The sequence below is a fragment of the Artemia sp. Qi Xiang Cuo genome, chromosome 8, assembly GCF_049724085.1.
Source record: "Artemia sp. Qi Xiang Cuo chromosome 8, ASM4972408v1, whole genome shotgun sequence".
Taxonomy (NCBI): Eukaryota; Metazoa; Arthropoda; class Branchiopoda; order Anostraca; family Artemiidae; genus Artemia; species Artemia sp. Qi Xiang Cuo.
The window spans coordinates 32,894,218-32,909,224 of NC_142801.1; the positions used below are offsets into that span (position 1 = coordinate 32,894,218).

General features: G+C 33.3%; 1 protein-coding gene across 1 annotated transcript in view; it reads right to left on the minus strand.

Annotated features, from left to right (window-relative positions):
* Positions 1-773: 773 nt before the first annotated feature.
* Positions 774-15,007, minus strand: part of LOC148949343 (L-asparaginase) — a 90,251-nt gene continuing 76,017 nt past the window's right edge. The window contains exons 6-10 of the mRNA XM_089092678.1: positions 13,102-13,193; positions 10,574-10,803; positions 9,007-9,187; positions 6,518-6,617; positions 774-4,043 (exon numbers count right to left, since the gene is read on the minus strand). Of these exons, the coding sequence (XP_088948804.1) occupies positions 3,873-4,043; positions 6,518-6,617; positions 9,007-9,187; positions 10,574-10,803; positions 13,102-13,193 (774 nt within the window). The 3' untranslated portion in view covers positions 774-3,872. The remainder of the gene's footprint in view (positions 4,044-6,517; positions 6,618-9,006; positions 9,188-10,573; positions 10,804-13,101; positions 13,194-15,007) is intronic.

Below are 15,007 nucleotides of genomic sequence, written 5' to 3' on the forward strand. Positions count from 1 at the left end.
GTATATGAATTACTTTAAGAAAGTGTTATATAGACCATTTTTATTTTATTATAGTTTATTAGTAGTCTGACTTCTAATTGATGTATTTTAATGGTTGCTCCCTAGTAACGAACGAACCCTAGCCCATAGTAACCAAAAATTCAAAAACAAATTTTGAAAAGAACTGTGAAGTGAGAGCAAATCGCCATTTGAGCCTAATTTAAGAATGGTAATAGAAGTTTCAAGCGAAAACAAATTTACGTAATTTTCAAAAAATAGTCTGAAAATCCACAAAAATGGTGTCGAGTCGATATGAAAACTGCATAATTTAGAAAAACCATGGCTGAAAACTCCATTTAGTCAAATTATCGTCCCCCATCTTGACCAGCAAGGAAAATTACTTTTTCTCCTGGGAAGCAGTGATGGTCTAATTTTTTTATTCTTCTTTCTTCTTTTTAGTGACCACGTGTGTGGCAGTGACCACATCTCACTTGGAAAGAAATTGCTAGGAATAGAGCCTTTTCCAAGTTTTAAAAACATAGTATTAAAATCAAATGCATTTTTTGGCAGAAACTATATCTTCATATACAAAAGGATGTAACAAACGTATCTTTTGACAAGGGTATAATGCCTAATCAATTGATTCTGTTACTTGTTTCCCTGAAATTTTGTAATGTTCATTTTTCAATTAAAAGCAGCAATGATTACGCCTCACACTGTTGTTTAAATGAATAAATAAGGATGTCTAGGCCCAATTAGTTAAAGAATAAAAACAAAAAAAAAGGAACTAACTATGGAAGATATTTATATTCAGCAATTACAAAATGCGAAATGAACTTGAAGCAATCACAGATTTCTAGCATGGCTGAAAAGAATTTTACAAACTATTACCTGTTAAACAAAAATATGGCAACAATAGATAACTAAAAATAAACAAAATTCAGTTAAAACCAACAAGTGCCCTTAAAAAAGACATAGCGAAACCAAAAGCCATATTTCGATTATTTCGTTCCAAATTAGACTGTCTCAGCATCATTACGATGAAGTTACGTGCTATAGAAAATGACAATAGGTATATCATTTCTAAAAAAGGCCGAAGTTTCTTATCGAAGTCACACTGAATTATGAATAAAAATTTTCTCAAATAAACTATACAAATAAAAAAGACTTATAAGCGAGGATTAATAAGTAGATGGAATCTCCGGAAATTTTGAGACCAAGAATTACGAAGTTTTAGATGCAAATTTTTCGCTTAACACAGTATTATACTAGTAAGCATATGTTAGCCATGATCGTAGTAAAAACCATTCTGACTCAAATGCAAAAAATAAAATCACTATTCGGAAAGAGAAAATAATTCAGTAAATTATAATAAGACGGGCAAGAATAGATCATTAAATCGCAATAACATTATATACATATAACGTCACAACCAAAACAGAGGGTCACCCTTATTCACTATTAGTATTTGCAGAGGCATATTTAACTCACAGGAGATCCTAAGAGATTCATTCTTTAATAATAAGAAGACGAAGAATGAGGTAAGGGAAATACGAACTTCTCGTTCTCAATGATAAAAACGAAAAATTAATCAGCATTTACAACCCAAGGACTGATCAAATAAGCAATGTAAATTTAAGAATTTTTCTTTTTTAAAACCTTGGAAAAACCTATTGCTGTGATAACGTCTAAAAATTCATTTTTGCTCGACAGTTACATTATGAAAATGTGAGACATCATTTTTGGTCTTGGGCAAAACAATATTCATTTTAAATCGGGCTACATAAGCGATGAAAGACAAACGATGTGAAGAGGCTTTGCTGAATTTTCAACTACAGATTCTGGCTCTTTCCACGAAATTTCTTTATCGTCACTTTAAAAATTGATACGAGTTAGTATGTATATAAAAGAGAGCTTAATCCTTAAGAATATATTCAAAGATAGTACTCTTTAATAAAAGTTGGCATGCTGTAATACCATCAAAGACAATGATAAGCCCCGTTAACCCTTTTCCCCCTATTTTACTTTAATTTTCATTTGATTCACCTCTTTTATATGTGTAGGAGAATTAACCTACGATTCTATAATTCCGTACCCGACCCTGCAGGTAGCAGTTTTGATAGAATTTAATCCAAGTATTTTCATTATTTATGTTTTCAAGCTGTAACGACTCCTGTCTAATTTCTTATACAACATTACCTCTACATTTATAATTAGAATAAAGTGAAATGTTAAAGACGTCTAAAATCTAAACAAAACAATAATCAATGAAAAAAAACTCTAAACTAATAATGATAAAAGTCTCAATGTTTGTAGGTTACATTTGGATGCCTTTATTGACGCAGAAAACAGGGGAGGGATAACAAATTAAAACATGCATAAAAAGATGAGAACCAATAAGAACGCTACACAAAATATATTGAAACGACAGAAACTCAAATCTGATAAACTATAGTTGCTGTTTCTAAACACGTCCAGCATCATAGTTCAATAAAAAACATGAGGCAGGGTGACGGCTGTATACTACTGTGTATGTCCAAACTTTCTTCTGACATAACATTAAAAAAATTGGAAATGTTTTTATGTAACAAAGTGTAATAAAGACTGACAACATTCGAACCAGCAGTGCGAAACATTTATTTGATTTTCCACACCATAATATGATGTTTGATCAAACAAAAAAACTGATCTCTTCGTTAGACTATTACAATGTTTTGAGGAAATCACAGAAGTAAAAAAACAAAAATATTTTTAAGGAGAAAGGTATAGTAGAGATGAGAGAGGATGCCTAATAGATTCTACTTATACTAGTTTAGTAAAAAGAAAAAGACCGAAACCTTGAATGCTTGTACTGATGAAGAAGATGGAAAATTTTTTATACTTAACCGTAAACAATTTTGAACTTAATAAATAAAGTTCAAAACGAAATAAGCTTTGGAAAGAGCTAGCGAACTTAAGCTCTATTACCAAAAGTAAAATGGTACTCTGTTTTTCAAACATACGAATATTAAAAGACTTTTGACCTGCACCTGATTTTAATTTATATTTTAGATTTTCAAGTAGAAAGTTTGTTTCAGTTTGCAAGAATACAGTATCAGAAGACAACTCAGACATATACGACATATGCTTGTGATTGATCAAAACTTGTCCAAGTCTTTCGTTGTTTTTTTTTATGTTTAACGGTTTTATATTTATTTTAATTCGTTTCAGCTATTTTCCGTTTCAGTTTTTTTCTTACTTCACCCACCCTCTTTTCTAGCTGATATAAGCCTCCAGAATTATAGCTAAGTTATTCGGAGCATTATTATTATTTATATGAAAAAGTTCATTTTTCACTCTAAGCTCACTGAATTATTAAAATTTTTAACCGTTTTCAACATTCTTCTTTAAATCTTATCATACAATCCAAAAATCTCCAAGTCTAATAAAAGTAATACATTATATCAACAAAACGAATATCTGGTATTTTTACAGAAGCTGAAGAATATTTATGCATGTTGTGTCATATTTGCTATGAATTATATCTATGATTCATAATCATACGATATAAAATCTTTTCTTCTAAGTATAGAAGATTTTTATGTAATTCTATGATTTCATAGTCATTTCTATAAATTATTTTACATTTCTTGCATTCTTGTAAGAAAAAGATAAAAAAAATTACATTCTCTTAATAAACAGATAAAAATAGTTTCTATTTTATTCTTGTGTAGGCTATCATTATCATTCTTGAGCATAAATAACAAGTACCTAGGGTCAATCTGTCCGTTTGACGGATTTAACATCTTCTTCAAACGAGGTATATATTGTATTAACAGCAATAATTTCAAGGAATTACTGTTGTATAAGATGAAAATTACGCATTAAATTCTCAGGATTCTAGTATGCATTTCCTAATTACATCCGTTTGATGTATTGTGCTTCAGGAGTAACTCTAGCATTTTTGAATTGTTTCTTCGTTTAGCATAATCAATACATGAAAGACCGAATTCATCTTCAGTTCCAGGGTTTAATCCTTGCTCCAACAGGAAACATGCAGCCTCCAACTGATTTTTCCGAACAGCCTGTTTTAATAATATAAATTGAATATAGATCATGGAAAAACACACTTAATAATAGATAAGGATTATTTATAACTCGCTGTATAATAAGGAGATAGAACAAAAACGCAAGAAGGTAAACCTCCCATACGACGCAAGAAAACTATTCAATATATTAAACATTAACCTGCATCAAACATAAAAAAAATCAATAGCAAAATGTCATTTTATCACCAAAACAAAAACATCAACCTGAGCAAGAGAGGACCAAACCACAAGTAAGCCTCTTCATTTAACTTCGAAACCAGCTTTTTACATGGCATCCTCGATTCTGGTACGAATGAGGCAACTATAGTAAGTACTTGCAGTAACGAAAGTACATTGTTAGCTACAGAAGAGAACAAAAAAGAAGGACCTATTCCTCCAATGTCCTGACAGAGTTTAATTTTTACATGACTTAACTATTTTTCTTCCACAGGATTTTGTTGACAGCTTTGGATTGCTGCGCTACCTTAGTGGCATCAGCAGAACAAGCATATTCATTGCGAAAGGAGTTTGTGCCCGCAAGTGTGGTCAGAAGTGGGAGCCCGCAAGTGTGACCTGCTTTGTGAATGTGCTGGGTCAAGAAATCTTTATGTATACGATAATTATTTTGGCTTGATAATTAATTAGAGGAAGTTTCAGAGAACATTTGAATTAACGTGATCAAAGTTGTAATAGATCATATGAGTTATTTTTTTCCGTTCCTCTTCTTTATTCCAGGTTAAGTTTGGCTCGTTGCTTTCTATGGGTAACATTAAACTTTATTTGGAATCAGCAGAAAAGGCCAATTCTTTAATATATCAATTGTTATCAAAATTCATTTTTTCACAGTTTTGGTTACTATTGGACTGAGTAGCTCCTTGCTTACAGTTCGTTACTACGAACTGTTCGTAACTGTTGAGCCTATTTAGGCTATCTAAACATTTATATAGGACGTCTTTGAGGGGAAGGCAAGTAAAAGTGGGGTGGGAAGGGGGCTGGTGTCTCTGCAATAATTTTTAGATTCTTAAAAAGAGCACTTTGTTGAAAATTTCACTTTTCAGTCGCATGAGCCCCCTGTAGCATTTCAATGACATGACCTGCCATGCGAAATGGCCTGGGGAAAGATTGATAAGCCATATATTTACTAAAACAGCGCTATTGCGCTGCCGATGTCACAAGCATCGAGCCTTTATTAAAAAATAGGGTCGTACAGCTTTTCTAGGTCAACAGCTAGGACTTAAAAGTCATCCACATTATCTGTTATTTCACTCTACAATTATATCTCCCCAATCTGCCAACTTTATTTTTCTTAGTTCTGCTCTCTCTACGTTTTTGCTTTGGTTCCGCCCTCTATTTTTCTCTTCTCTCTACCTTTGTCCTTTGTGTTTCTCTCTCTAGGTCCAGGTCTAAATGCAAAAGCTAGCCTAATAAAATCAATTTAAAGCAAATTGAAGCTGTTGCACTTCACCTGTTGTATGGAATCCTAAACACAGAAATTGTTGTTTTTTGGTCAGGACATCTACCTGAGTAAATTGAAATTTTGATATATCAACACGGATTGTATAGTTCAAGCATTGAATTTTGTGTAAAGACTTTGGTAGACCAGAGGTTGCCAGATTTCTGGCTAAGTATAAAGAAGGCAACGTCAGTTTTGTAGTAGAGAGCTGAACATAGTCTAAATGAAATAAAAAAGTCTACCATCAACCAAAGTCTGTAACCATCAAGCGCACATTTGTACTTATATTCCCGAGGGATTATAAAACAGCATGGTCGATTTAGTTGGAAACCTCCTTCAGATCACTGGTAACCCTCTGACTGCTATTTTGTCATATTTTCAATTTCCCCCCCCCCCCCCCGATCTATTGGCAAATTGAAAAATTCTGGTTATTTTGCAAGGCAGTCGATTGAGTTTAACATCCAAGCTTCATCGGAGAGCCATGCAATTTTTCTGGCGATTTTTCCTGCACAGCAGCAACAGCTACGTAAATTAATAATTGGATTTCTTCAAGATAACATGAACCCTGCAAGAGACACCCCTGCGTTAACATACATACATGTAGCTAAATTTTTCATTGATGCAATTCACGAATATTTTCTGTTCGCAACAAATTTTGCAGTGTGAACAGCGAACCTGGCACTAGATAGATTACTCTTAAAAGAGGAGCATTGGTCGTTGCTACCACATTGGCAGTGGACGCGGTAGGTATTAATTGTATTTCTTCCAAACCAAAACACAGTCCAATATTTATAATAGCCTAGTAAGGAAACACAAGGGAGAGGGGAGTATTTGTTACGTTTTTTAATCTTTAGGGCTTAATCTTAGTTTATGGCATAAATACTAGAAGTTCGAAAAATGGAATGGACTTATTTTGCCTAGACTCACGCACTTGATTGCATATGATATGAGTATCTCAATGTATATAATAAAACTTATATTATAACTCATGATCAGCAGATATTAACTAAAAACGTACCGATTGAAGAGCTGAGTGACCACAACACTCCGGTTGATTGAATTGAACACCAGCCATTTTAAAGCATGCCAGTGATCCAAGGTCTCCTGCCTCCGCCTTCCTAAAATATAACGTGATATTCGGTATTGAAAATATGGACTTTCTTTTTATATGTCCTTTTAGCTAGAAACTTATAGAAAAAAAAGAAACCAGAAAACATAAACGAAAAGAGGATTTGACAATAAGGAAAGAAGATTACTTCATGGCCGTTTTTTCAAGCTATTAACTGAATAAAGCGGCGTGCTTAACAGGTACGTTTGCAGGGAAGGGGGGGGGGTCTTTAGGCCTGGCTCCTAAAAAAACCTGAAGACTTTATCATCATGTCCAATTATTATTATATCCAAATATTTACTATATACCCAATAATTATTCTTACACTTTTTTTTTCACATCATTCATGCATTTGTTTGCTTTTCTTTAATTGGTCTTGCCCCCTCGCCATAAAAATTCTTTAATTTTGATTAAAATTTCTTTTAATTAAAAATTTCCTTCTATTTTCGTAATGAAGGTACAAAACAAGGAATTTTTCAAAATCTAGGAGAGGGAGATAGTTAGTTTCTTTAATATTTTTTTATAAAAAAAAATTGTTTTAATAATTTAGAAGAAAATTATCCCCTATCCCTGCCTCCCAGAAGCAGGATATATATTCAAAGCATATTTAAGTGTGAACATTATACTGAAGTACATTTTGGCTAGATCCTCATGGGAATCCTTGTAATTGGCACATGGGCGCCTGTAGAGGGGTCCCTTACCTGTAGAAGGGACAGATGACCTCTAAGATATGGATATTTCCGATCCTGGGTCCCCTCTGAAAGAAACGGTGAGTTATAACGATTTATTTTTGGCCTCATATCCTGTGAAAACGAGGATGGGAGGGGATGAACCAAATTTTGAAAAGAGGCTTAGCATCATTAGACATTTCATGAAAGATAGAAAAGCAGAATTAATAATTACCAGAGTAGGTTGTGTCTTGCGTAAAGACAACATAAGAACTGCTCAGAGAGTAGCAAAACCCTAAATCACTGATGGGAGGGGCTTTTTACTGCTATTCAAAAGTCAATGGCAAGCAAGAGGTACATAAAAAAGTATTTCATTCCAATATAAGGCCAACGAAAATAATGGAAGCAGCAAATAACGGATATTTCGAGAACACAACTGATTCCCTTTTCAGCAACACACAAAAACCTCAAAAACGCATACACAACGACTAATTACAGCTGCGACAACTTGCGACTGTGACTACTTTTAACTGCGACTACAACTACTTGACTGCAACTACTTGCGAAGGGTTGGTCTTAGAAACTTCAAAGGGGGCTCCTCCAATAGGAAATTGAACGCACTGTAGCGATTTTTAAGAGTCAGGGGGACAACCGGCCCCCTCCCACGCCCTTTCCAGCTATCTCGCCTCCAATACATCGGATCACAACTTTGAAATAACCATTTTCAAAATAGTCTAAGGTCAAATAGCTATGCCTCTAAGGCCTATTACGTCATTTACTCTTTACTGAAAACAAACATATTTTAAACAATTTCTTATGATAACAACATAGAAAAATAAGAAAATAATGTTAAGAAAAATATTGAATCTTGAATTGCTGTGATCTCCAGCAATAAATATAATTATATATCGCACATTCAGTTGATTTTCATTTATTATTTCTAGTCATTTTGATTATTACAGCAGTTTATTTTTTTCGTCGATTTTTTTTAAAAATTAAAGTCAACTGTTCAAAATACATATGGTTTTCAATAAAAAAAAATGACAACATGCTTTAGAAAGTTTACTGCTAGGGAGAGTTGGCAATAGTCAAACTTCTGTTTGTAGTAAATTTTTCTCGTTTTAAGTATGACTTGATTCTTCATTGGAATATTTACCCGTCTTAGGAGTAATCTTTTCATCTATATCAGTATCTGCTATCTTTGTCTTTGATGTGATTATTTATACTATAAAGAAAGAAAAGCGAACAAAAAAGATGTTTTTAAAGGCCAAATGAATATACTGACAAAAGACAACAAAGCGAATAATATTATTTATTTTAGTTTCTCTCTGTTTTGGTTTTCATTTATTCTTTGACAGTAATATTGGTCATTTTAAGTTTGAATTATTTATGGCTTTTATTTCTGCAAGTATTAATATGGCTCTTTATATTTCTTTTGAAAAACTTTTTTTTCGGAAAGATTTTTTTTTAATTGAATTTGGTAAAGCGCCTCATTCTTTTAGTCTTTTTTTTATGTTGTTGGATCTGAATATCCAAATAAGGCATGTATTGAAAGCGCTGTCCAACTTTTGTCCAACTTGTACAAAAGTAACAAAAATATATGTAAACAAATTTTTGTACCTTGATAATGACTAATATTTTTTTGCAACTTTTTGCAATTTTTATTTGTAAAAATTGGTGACTCATCTAATAGCTTTAGCTTAGTATTTCGGGAGACAAGGAGTAGCTTACTTGATAAGAATATCTGCCAAACAGCTCTGATGAGGTAGGTGGGCTCCTGTCTTCAGCAGAAGGTCAGCTATTTTAACATCGCCTTTTTTGCAGGCCAGCATGAGAGGATTGTCTCCATTAATGTCTCTTGAGTGAACTGAGACACCATTCAATAGGAGATATTCTACAATTTCATGATTGCCTAAAAAAAGAAAGATAATTATATTCTGTCTTGCCAACAATTTAGACTTTTATTTAAACCAAATATGGAAATCAAGTTTTTTCAAACGAACGTAAAGAGCGACATTGAAATAAAAACTAATGTAAATCATTCTTATATAAGGGATGTTACCCCCTCCTTAAACCCCGCTCTTTCCGTTAAAATTTTCCACTGACAAATTTTACTGTTTAAAGAAAATGCACATCAATAAAGAAATTGTGAAAATAAGTTTTATTCTATTTCAGGTGCCCTTGTGTTTGAGCAGTCATTCTTAAAGTATTGGGACAGAAGTCAAACTTTAGCGTAAAGAATGGGATCCAAAGAGGGGGCAGCTACCACCATATACAGTATAGTTTTGGTTCTTTTATAGTTTTAATGTCGCTTATTGATGTGCATTAAAAAGGCATTTCTTTTTTTATTTCTATCTACTTTTAACACCAGATACAGGGTTACTCTTAATGTGAGGGAAGCAACTGCCCCCTCAACCCCACTTGGTACATTAGAGTTTAACTTTAGGAGAACCATGTTGCAAGAAAAGGATTCACTTTTAAGTTTTAAAGTCACTCATTACTTTCGTTTAAAAAGTTGCTTAATTTATATTTGATTTTCTTTCATATTAAGGATACTAAGTATAAAGCAGACTGCCGCCCTCATCACCCCCCTCCTCTACTCCTTACCCTAAGTTTATGTTTTCTATATTAATACTTCAACAGTAACATCATAATCTAGGTATTTTAGATCATACTTTTCATAAAGCATAAGTTTTACCTTAGCGTAGAAAGCAGCAGGCTTGGATTTTGGCTGTTGCCCATCCATACAGAATAATTTCTGTTCGTTTTACTTCAATGTTTTAATTTTATATATATATATATATATATATATATATATATATATATATATATATATATATATATATATATATATATATATATATATATATATATATATATATATATATATATATATATATATATATATATTATATATATATATTATATTATATATATATATATATATATATATATATATATATATATATATATATATATATATATATATATATATATATATATATATATATATATATATATATATATATATATATATATATATATATATATATATATATATATATATATTTGAGGCACCTAGAACTAAACCAAAGGGGGAACTCAAGGAGGAGGGTATAATGCGTGGATTAGCGTTTAGTGACCAAACTATCTGAATTGTTCAATAAATAAGCCCGTTTCCTAAATAATTTTCAGTGGAAGATTCTCAAATGATCCTTGGAGTTTACCGTTCCTCCAATTTATCCCCTATCCCATGTGTAAGTGTGAATTAGATGTATAAATTAGCGAGACATTTTACCGATTTCAGTGGCAACAAACAAAGCATCTCTATTATTAGCATCCTTTACTCCTAAATCGACTCCACACTTCTTTAAATCGTCCAGTCGGGCTATGCTACCAGCACGCACTGCATCATACAAAAATGATGGATAAAGTACTGCCTGAATGTAGGAAAGAGACGTCCCGTTCGCCAGAAGGGGCAGAAGAGCTGCAAGAGACTCTAATGGGCTCTTGGAGTCAATATCCAATCTGAAATAAAATGGTTATTACAGTTGACAAGAGTTGAACAACAAAGAAATATATTTATTGTCGTGCAACTTCAGTAGTTTAATTGTTGGATAAATAACAGCCTGTGTACGATACGTGAAAAGGAGAGAAAGGTGAACATTTGGAGGGCGGGCTGATAAATGTAGGGGGATACACTTTTATGTTGCTATATAGTAACACAACTACCTGTTGCAAGACTGGAGTACAGTACTCCATACATATAAAAACACGTAGCTTGGACTTTTATATCTTTATTCAAAACATTTTAGCCCTGTTTGGGCCTGAATTATGATTTTACGATGCAAAGTGACAAAAATCGCCACTTTGTTGTTGCGAATATGCAAAGTGACAAAAATCTCCACTTTGCTGTGGCGAATATTCTGTTGTTGCCCCAAAGGACACTAGAAAAGAACCCTTTCAAATGAGCATTTGTCTGACATTCCTCGCCACTTGTTCAATACGGTGGCTTGTAGGGAAAACAAACAAATAAATAGACGAACAAGTAAGAAATACAGCGTTTTTGTAAACAGGGACTTGAAACTCACGCCCTGAGGTTTTCTCGTATATAGAATTTGATCGTACAATTTATATCAGGATTTTGGAAGTTACATCAGGATTTAGGGGTGTCCTTTCTCTTTTCCATTATTATTACAAATCTTCTTATTCTAAGAATTGTTCATGGACAAGCTTGAACTTAATTAATTTTACAGAAATTGAATAATATTGAAAATTTGATTATTATGACACATTTTATGATACCAAAATTCCTTCCTATCAAGTTTTAACTACCATTGGAGTGGTTTACTCTTTACTGGCAGTTCCATCATAAACTTTTCTTTACCACGAACTCTTTGATATCACTCTTTTTTTTCTCTAAAAAAAAGTTTTATTGCTTTTAAATTTAGCTTTAAGATAAGTTGACTATGAATTTTATATGAACTATTTGATTCTTTCGGAACGAATATGCCATTGTGTTACATTGCTGCCCCTGAAACTACCAAGCTCAATATATAGTTTTTCAACAATTTTAAATCGGTTGGCTATCTAAACATTTTAATCGATACAAACTTTCCCCTCTTTGGGTGAAAATTGTAGTTCGGTACCAGAAATGGTAGGAAACACCACTTTGCTACGGCACAATCTCTTTGGCAACTTAAAAAGGGCACTAGGACTTGAACTTCTTTTCGGATAAGCCCTCTCCCAATTTTCTAAGGCCGTAAATTCGATAAGGTAACTCATGAAAAAAAAAATGCAAAAGTATCCGTGATCTTCTTTCTTAAAAAAAAACAAACAACAAAATTCCACATTTTTGTTGATGGGAGCTTCAAACCTCAACAATAGGGTTCTAAGATCACTTACCCCCTTGAGAACTTTCACCCCTTTTTCGAAAAACAGGCAAATATTTTCGGGTTCGTTCCTTTTTTATGCGTAACTTTAAACTTAATTAATTTTATTCATTTGGAATCACCATAAAAAAGCAGATTCTTTAGATGCATATATTGTTATCAAAACTCAATTTTTTGGAGTATCGATTACAACCGATACTCCGCTTACAGTATGGATTATATAGGTATTGGAGTAACGGTACTTGGAGTGTCGGTTACAACCACTCCTTACTTACAGTCCATTATCGTGAACTGTTTGAAAATAGGAAATACTCTCATTTATACAACTTCTGCGATGTGTACTAAATTTCAACAAATCTATGAAGCTATTCATAATAACGCATATACATAGTATTAGACATGAATGTCAAAACTTGATATATTGTTCAGAAAACACTCTAAAGCTGAATTAAATCAAGGATATATTCCTGATAGGCTTATATTTAGCTCCTCTCACACCTAGAGCCACGCAGGGCAGCAACAGTAATTCACCGCAATAAAGGTCCTCCGCATTCGACCAGAGCTCTCCCAAAGAAAACCTCGTTGAATTTGCCTCTCTTACTTGCAACCTGTCAAGAGTTATTTGGAGTCTTCCTTGCCTGCGAAAACCATTGGGTCTCCACCACCCGCATAAGGGAGCTTTCTATTCCCCTTAGGTGCCAACAACAGCCCAAATAGATTCATCACCACTTTGTAAAGTAATCGAGCATAGGGTTATGATGATGCAGTTGATGATACTATGCAAGGTTTTATTTCCAAATTTCGTAGCATCTTTGCTAGATAAAGTGTCTCCTTTTCTTTCTTGATACTTATAAAAAACTTGGATTTAGTAAACTAGCAGATGAAGAAAAACTTACAAGTAAAGCCTAAAACTATTAAAAATCACATGTCTTACCTTACTGAACTGCTCCTATTTCTTGGCAGCCTAGTTAGGTCCAAAATATTTCTAGGTGCAGTAAGCTCACCACGAATATTCCTCGCCATAATCTGAAATAAAATATTATGAATATTATTTTCTTTGATTCAGGACTTCCTCAATTTCTTAACGCTAGATTTCTTACATTGATACCAGATTCTTTAAAGTGATGCCAACACAAAAAGATGATTACAGATTTTCAGAAAAAAAGACTGCCTTTCAAGTAAATTTTAAAAACTGCCACTAATAATAATACTACTGCTACTACTGACAATTCACTGCAGCACCAAGCCACCTGAGGCCGACAAAATTTGCGCGCTCCTCCTCCACCCAAATATATTCAAAGCTTGGGTCCATTGGAACTTAGAAGTTTCAATTACCCTTAAATCGTTCCTTATTATCTTGTCTCAGTCCAGTCGGGGACGAACTACCTTTCGTTTACCTCTTCGCCTTCATTTATTCTTAGTTTAAGCGACTTTATCTTCTTTACGTTAATTTTCTAGCTAATTCTTGCACCATGAACTCTCGAAACTTCTGAAAATTTATTCATTTTGACAAATTTTTATCTCCGACACTCAAATCACCTGCAATAGTCTATGTCTAAGAGGGTTGTACCTTCCCATTTGCTTCTATGCTCCCCCTTTTCCGCATTCCTTAAGACAGTGTCCATCAAAATATTCCTGAGGTAGAACAAAACCCTGCTTAACTCCTGATTCAACGTCAAACCAGTTATCAGCCTCCCTTTCCAACTTTCAATTTGCACTTTACTGAAAAAAAAACATACCGTCGATTGTCAATTTAATATAGCCTACATATACTGATACTTATTCCTTAAAGTTTTAATAAACTTTTTTATTGTAATTTGTGTTCATTTTGAGTTTCATTTATTTATTGATGGTGATTTGTGGTTATTTTACGCTTGCAAGACCATTTGACTTTATTTCTGCTCATTTTTCGCTTAGTGGAGCTCTTTACTTTTCTCTGAAAAACTTGTTTTGTCGAAATAGTTTTTTAATTAATTCCTCTTCGTTTTTTATTGACATTGTCTTTTCATGGAATTGCGAAGTTAGAGATAGATTATTGAAGATTATGAATGTTATTTTAAAAAAAGGGGGAAGTACATAGTCGTCTTAGGAAAACTTTGATAAAACCCCTTTATAAGAAAGGTAATATGAGCGAGTGGGATAATTAGACAGGCATTAGCTTGGTTTACGTAGAAAGCAAATTACTTATCATCATGATGGTTATTAGACTAAGAGATGATGTAGATAAGTTTCAAGATAAGAACAGCATAGCTCTGGTAAAAAGAGAGGATGCGTCGAATTTTCACTCGTAGATTACTAATTGAGAAGTGCCTGAATCACTTAATCAATTCTGAACAGGTATTTAATTCAGCCTATAGAAGAGCCTCAATGGAGATCCTATACTTGGTGTGCGTGTAACTGAACCCCTTGCAACTGAACCCATGTTGCTGAACTCTCCTGCAACTGAAGCCTCCTGTAACTGAACCCCGTTTAACTAAATATCCGTTTAACTGAACCCTCGTGCAACTCAGCTATATTTAACTGCACGCTCTTAAATTGAAAGAGACTTTCAGGAATAGATCTATTACCAAAATTACACACCATTACACAGTTACTGCTACTAATGATGCTAAGGGTCTTAAGGTGAAAATTTTAGGGAACGTTTGATTGGAGTTTCAATTAAACGAAAAAATTATAGGCATACAGCTTTTCAAAAGGGTATGTAAGCAATATCATAGGCACCGCCGCTCTATGATAGCTGGAAATATCACTGAAACTTTTAATGGATCCAATTCAATTCAAAATTAAAAGTTCGAGTGCCTTATTTAGGAGTAAAGCCCTCAACCAAAGCCCATTCATTT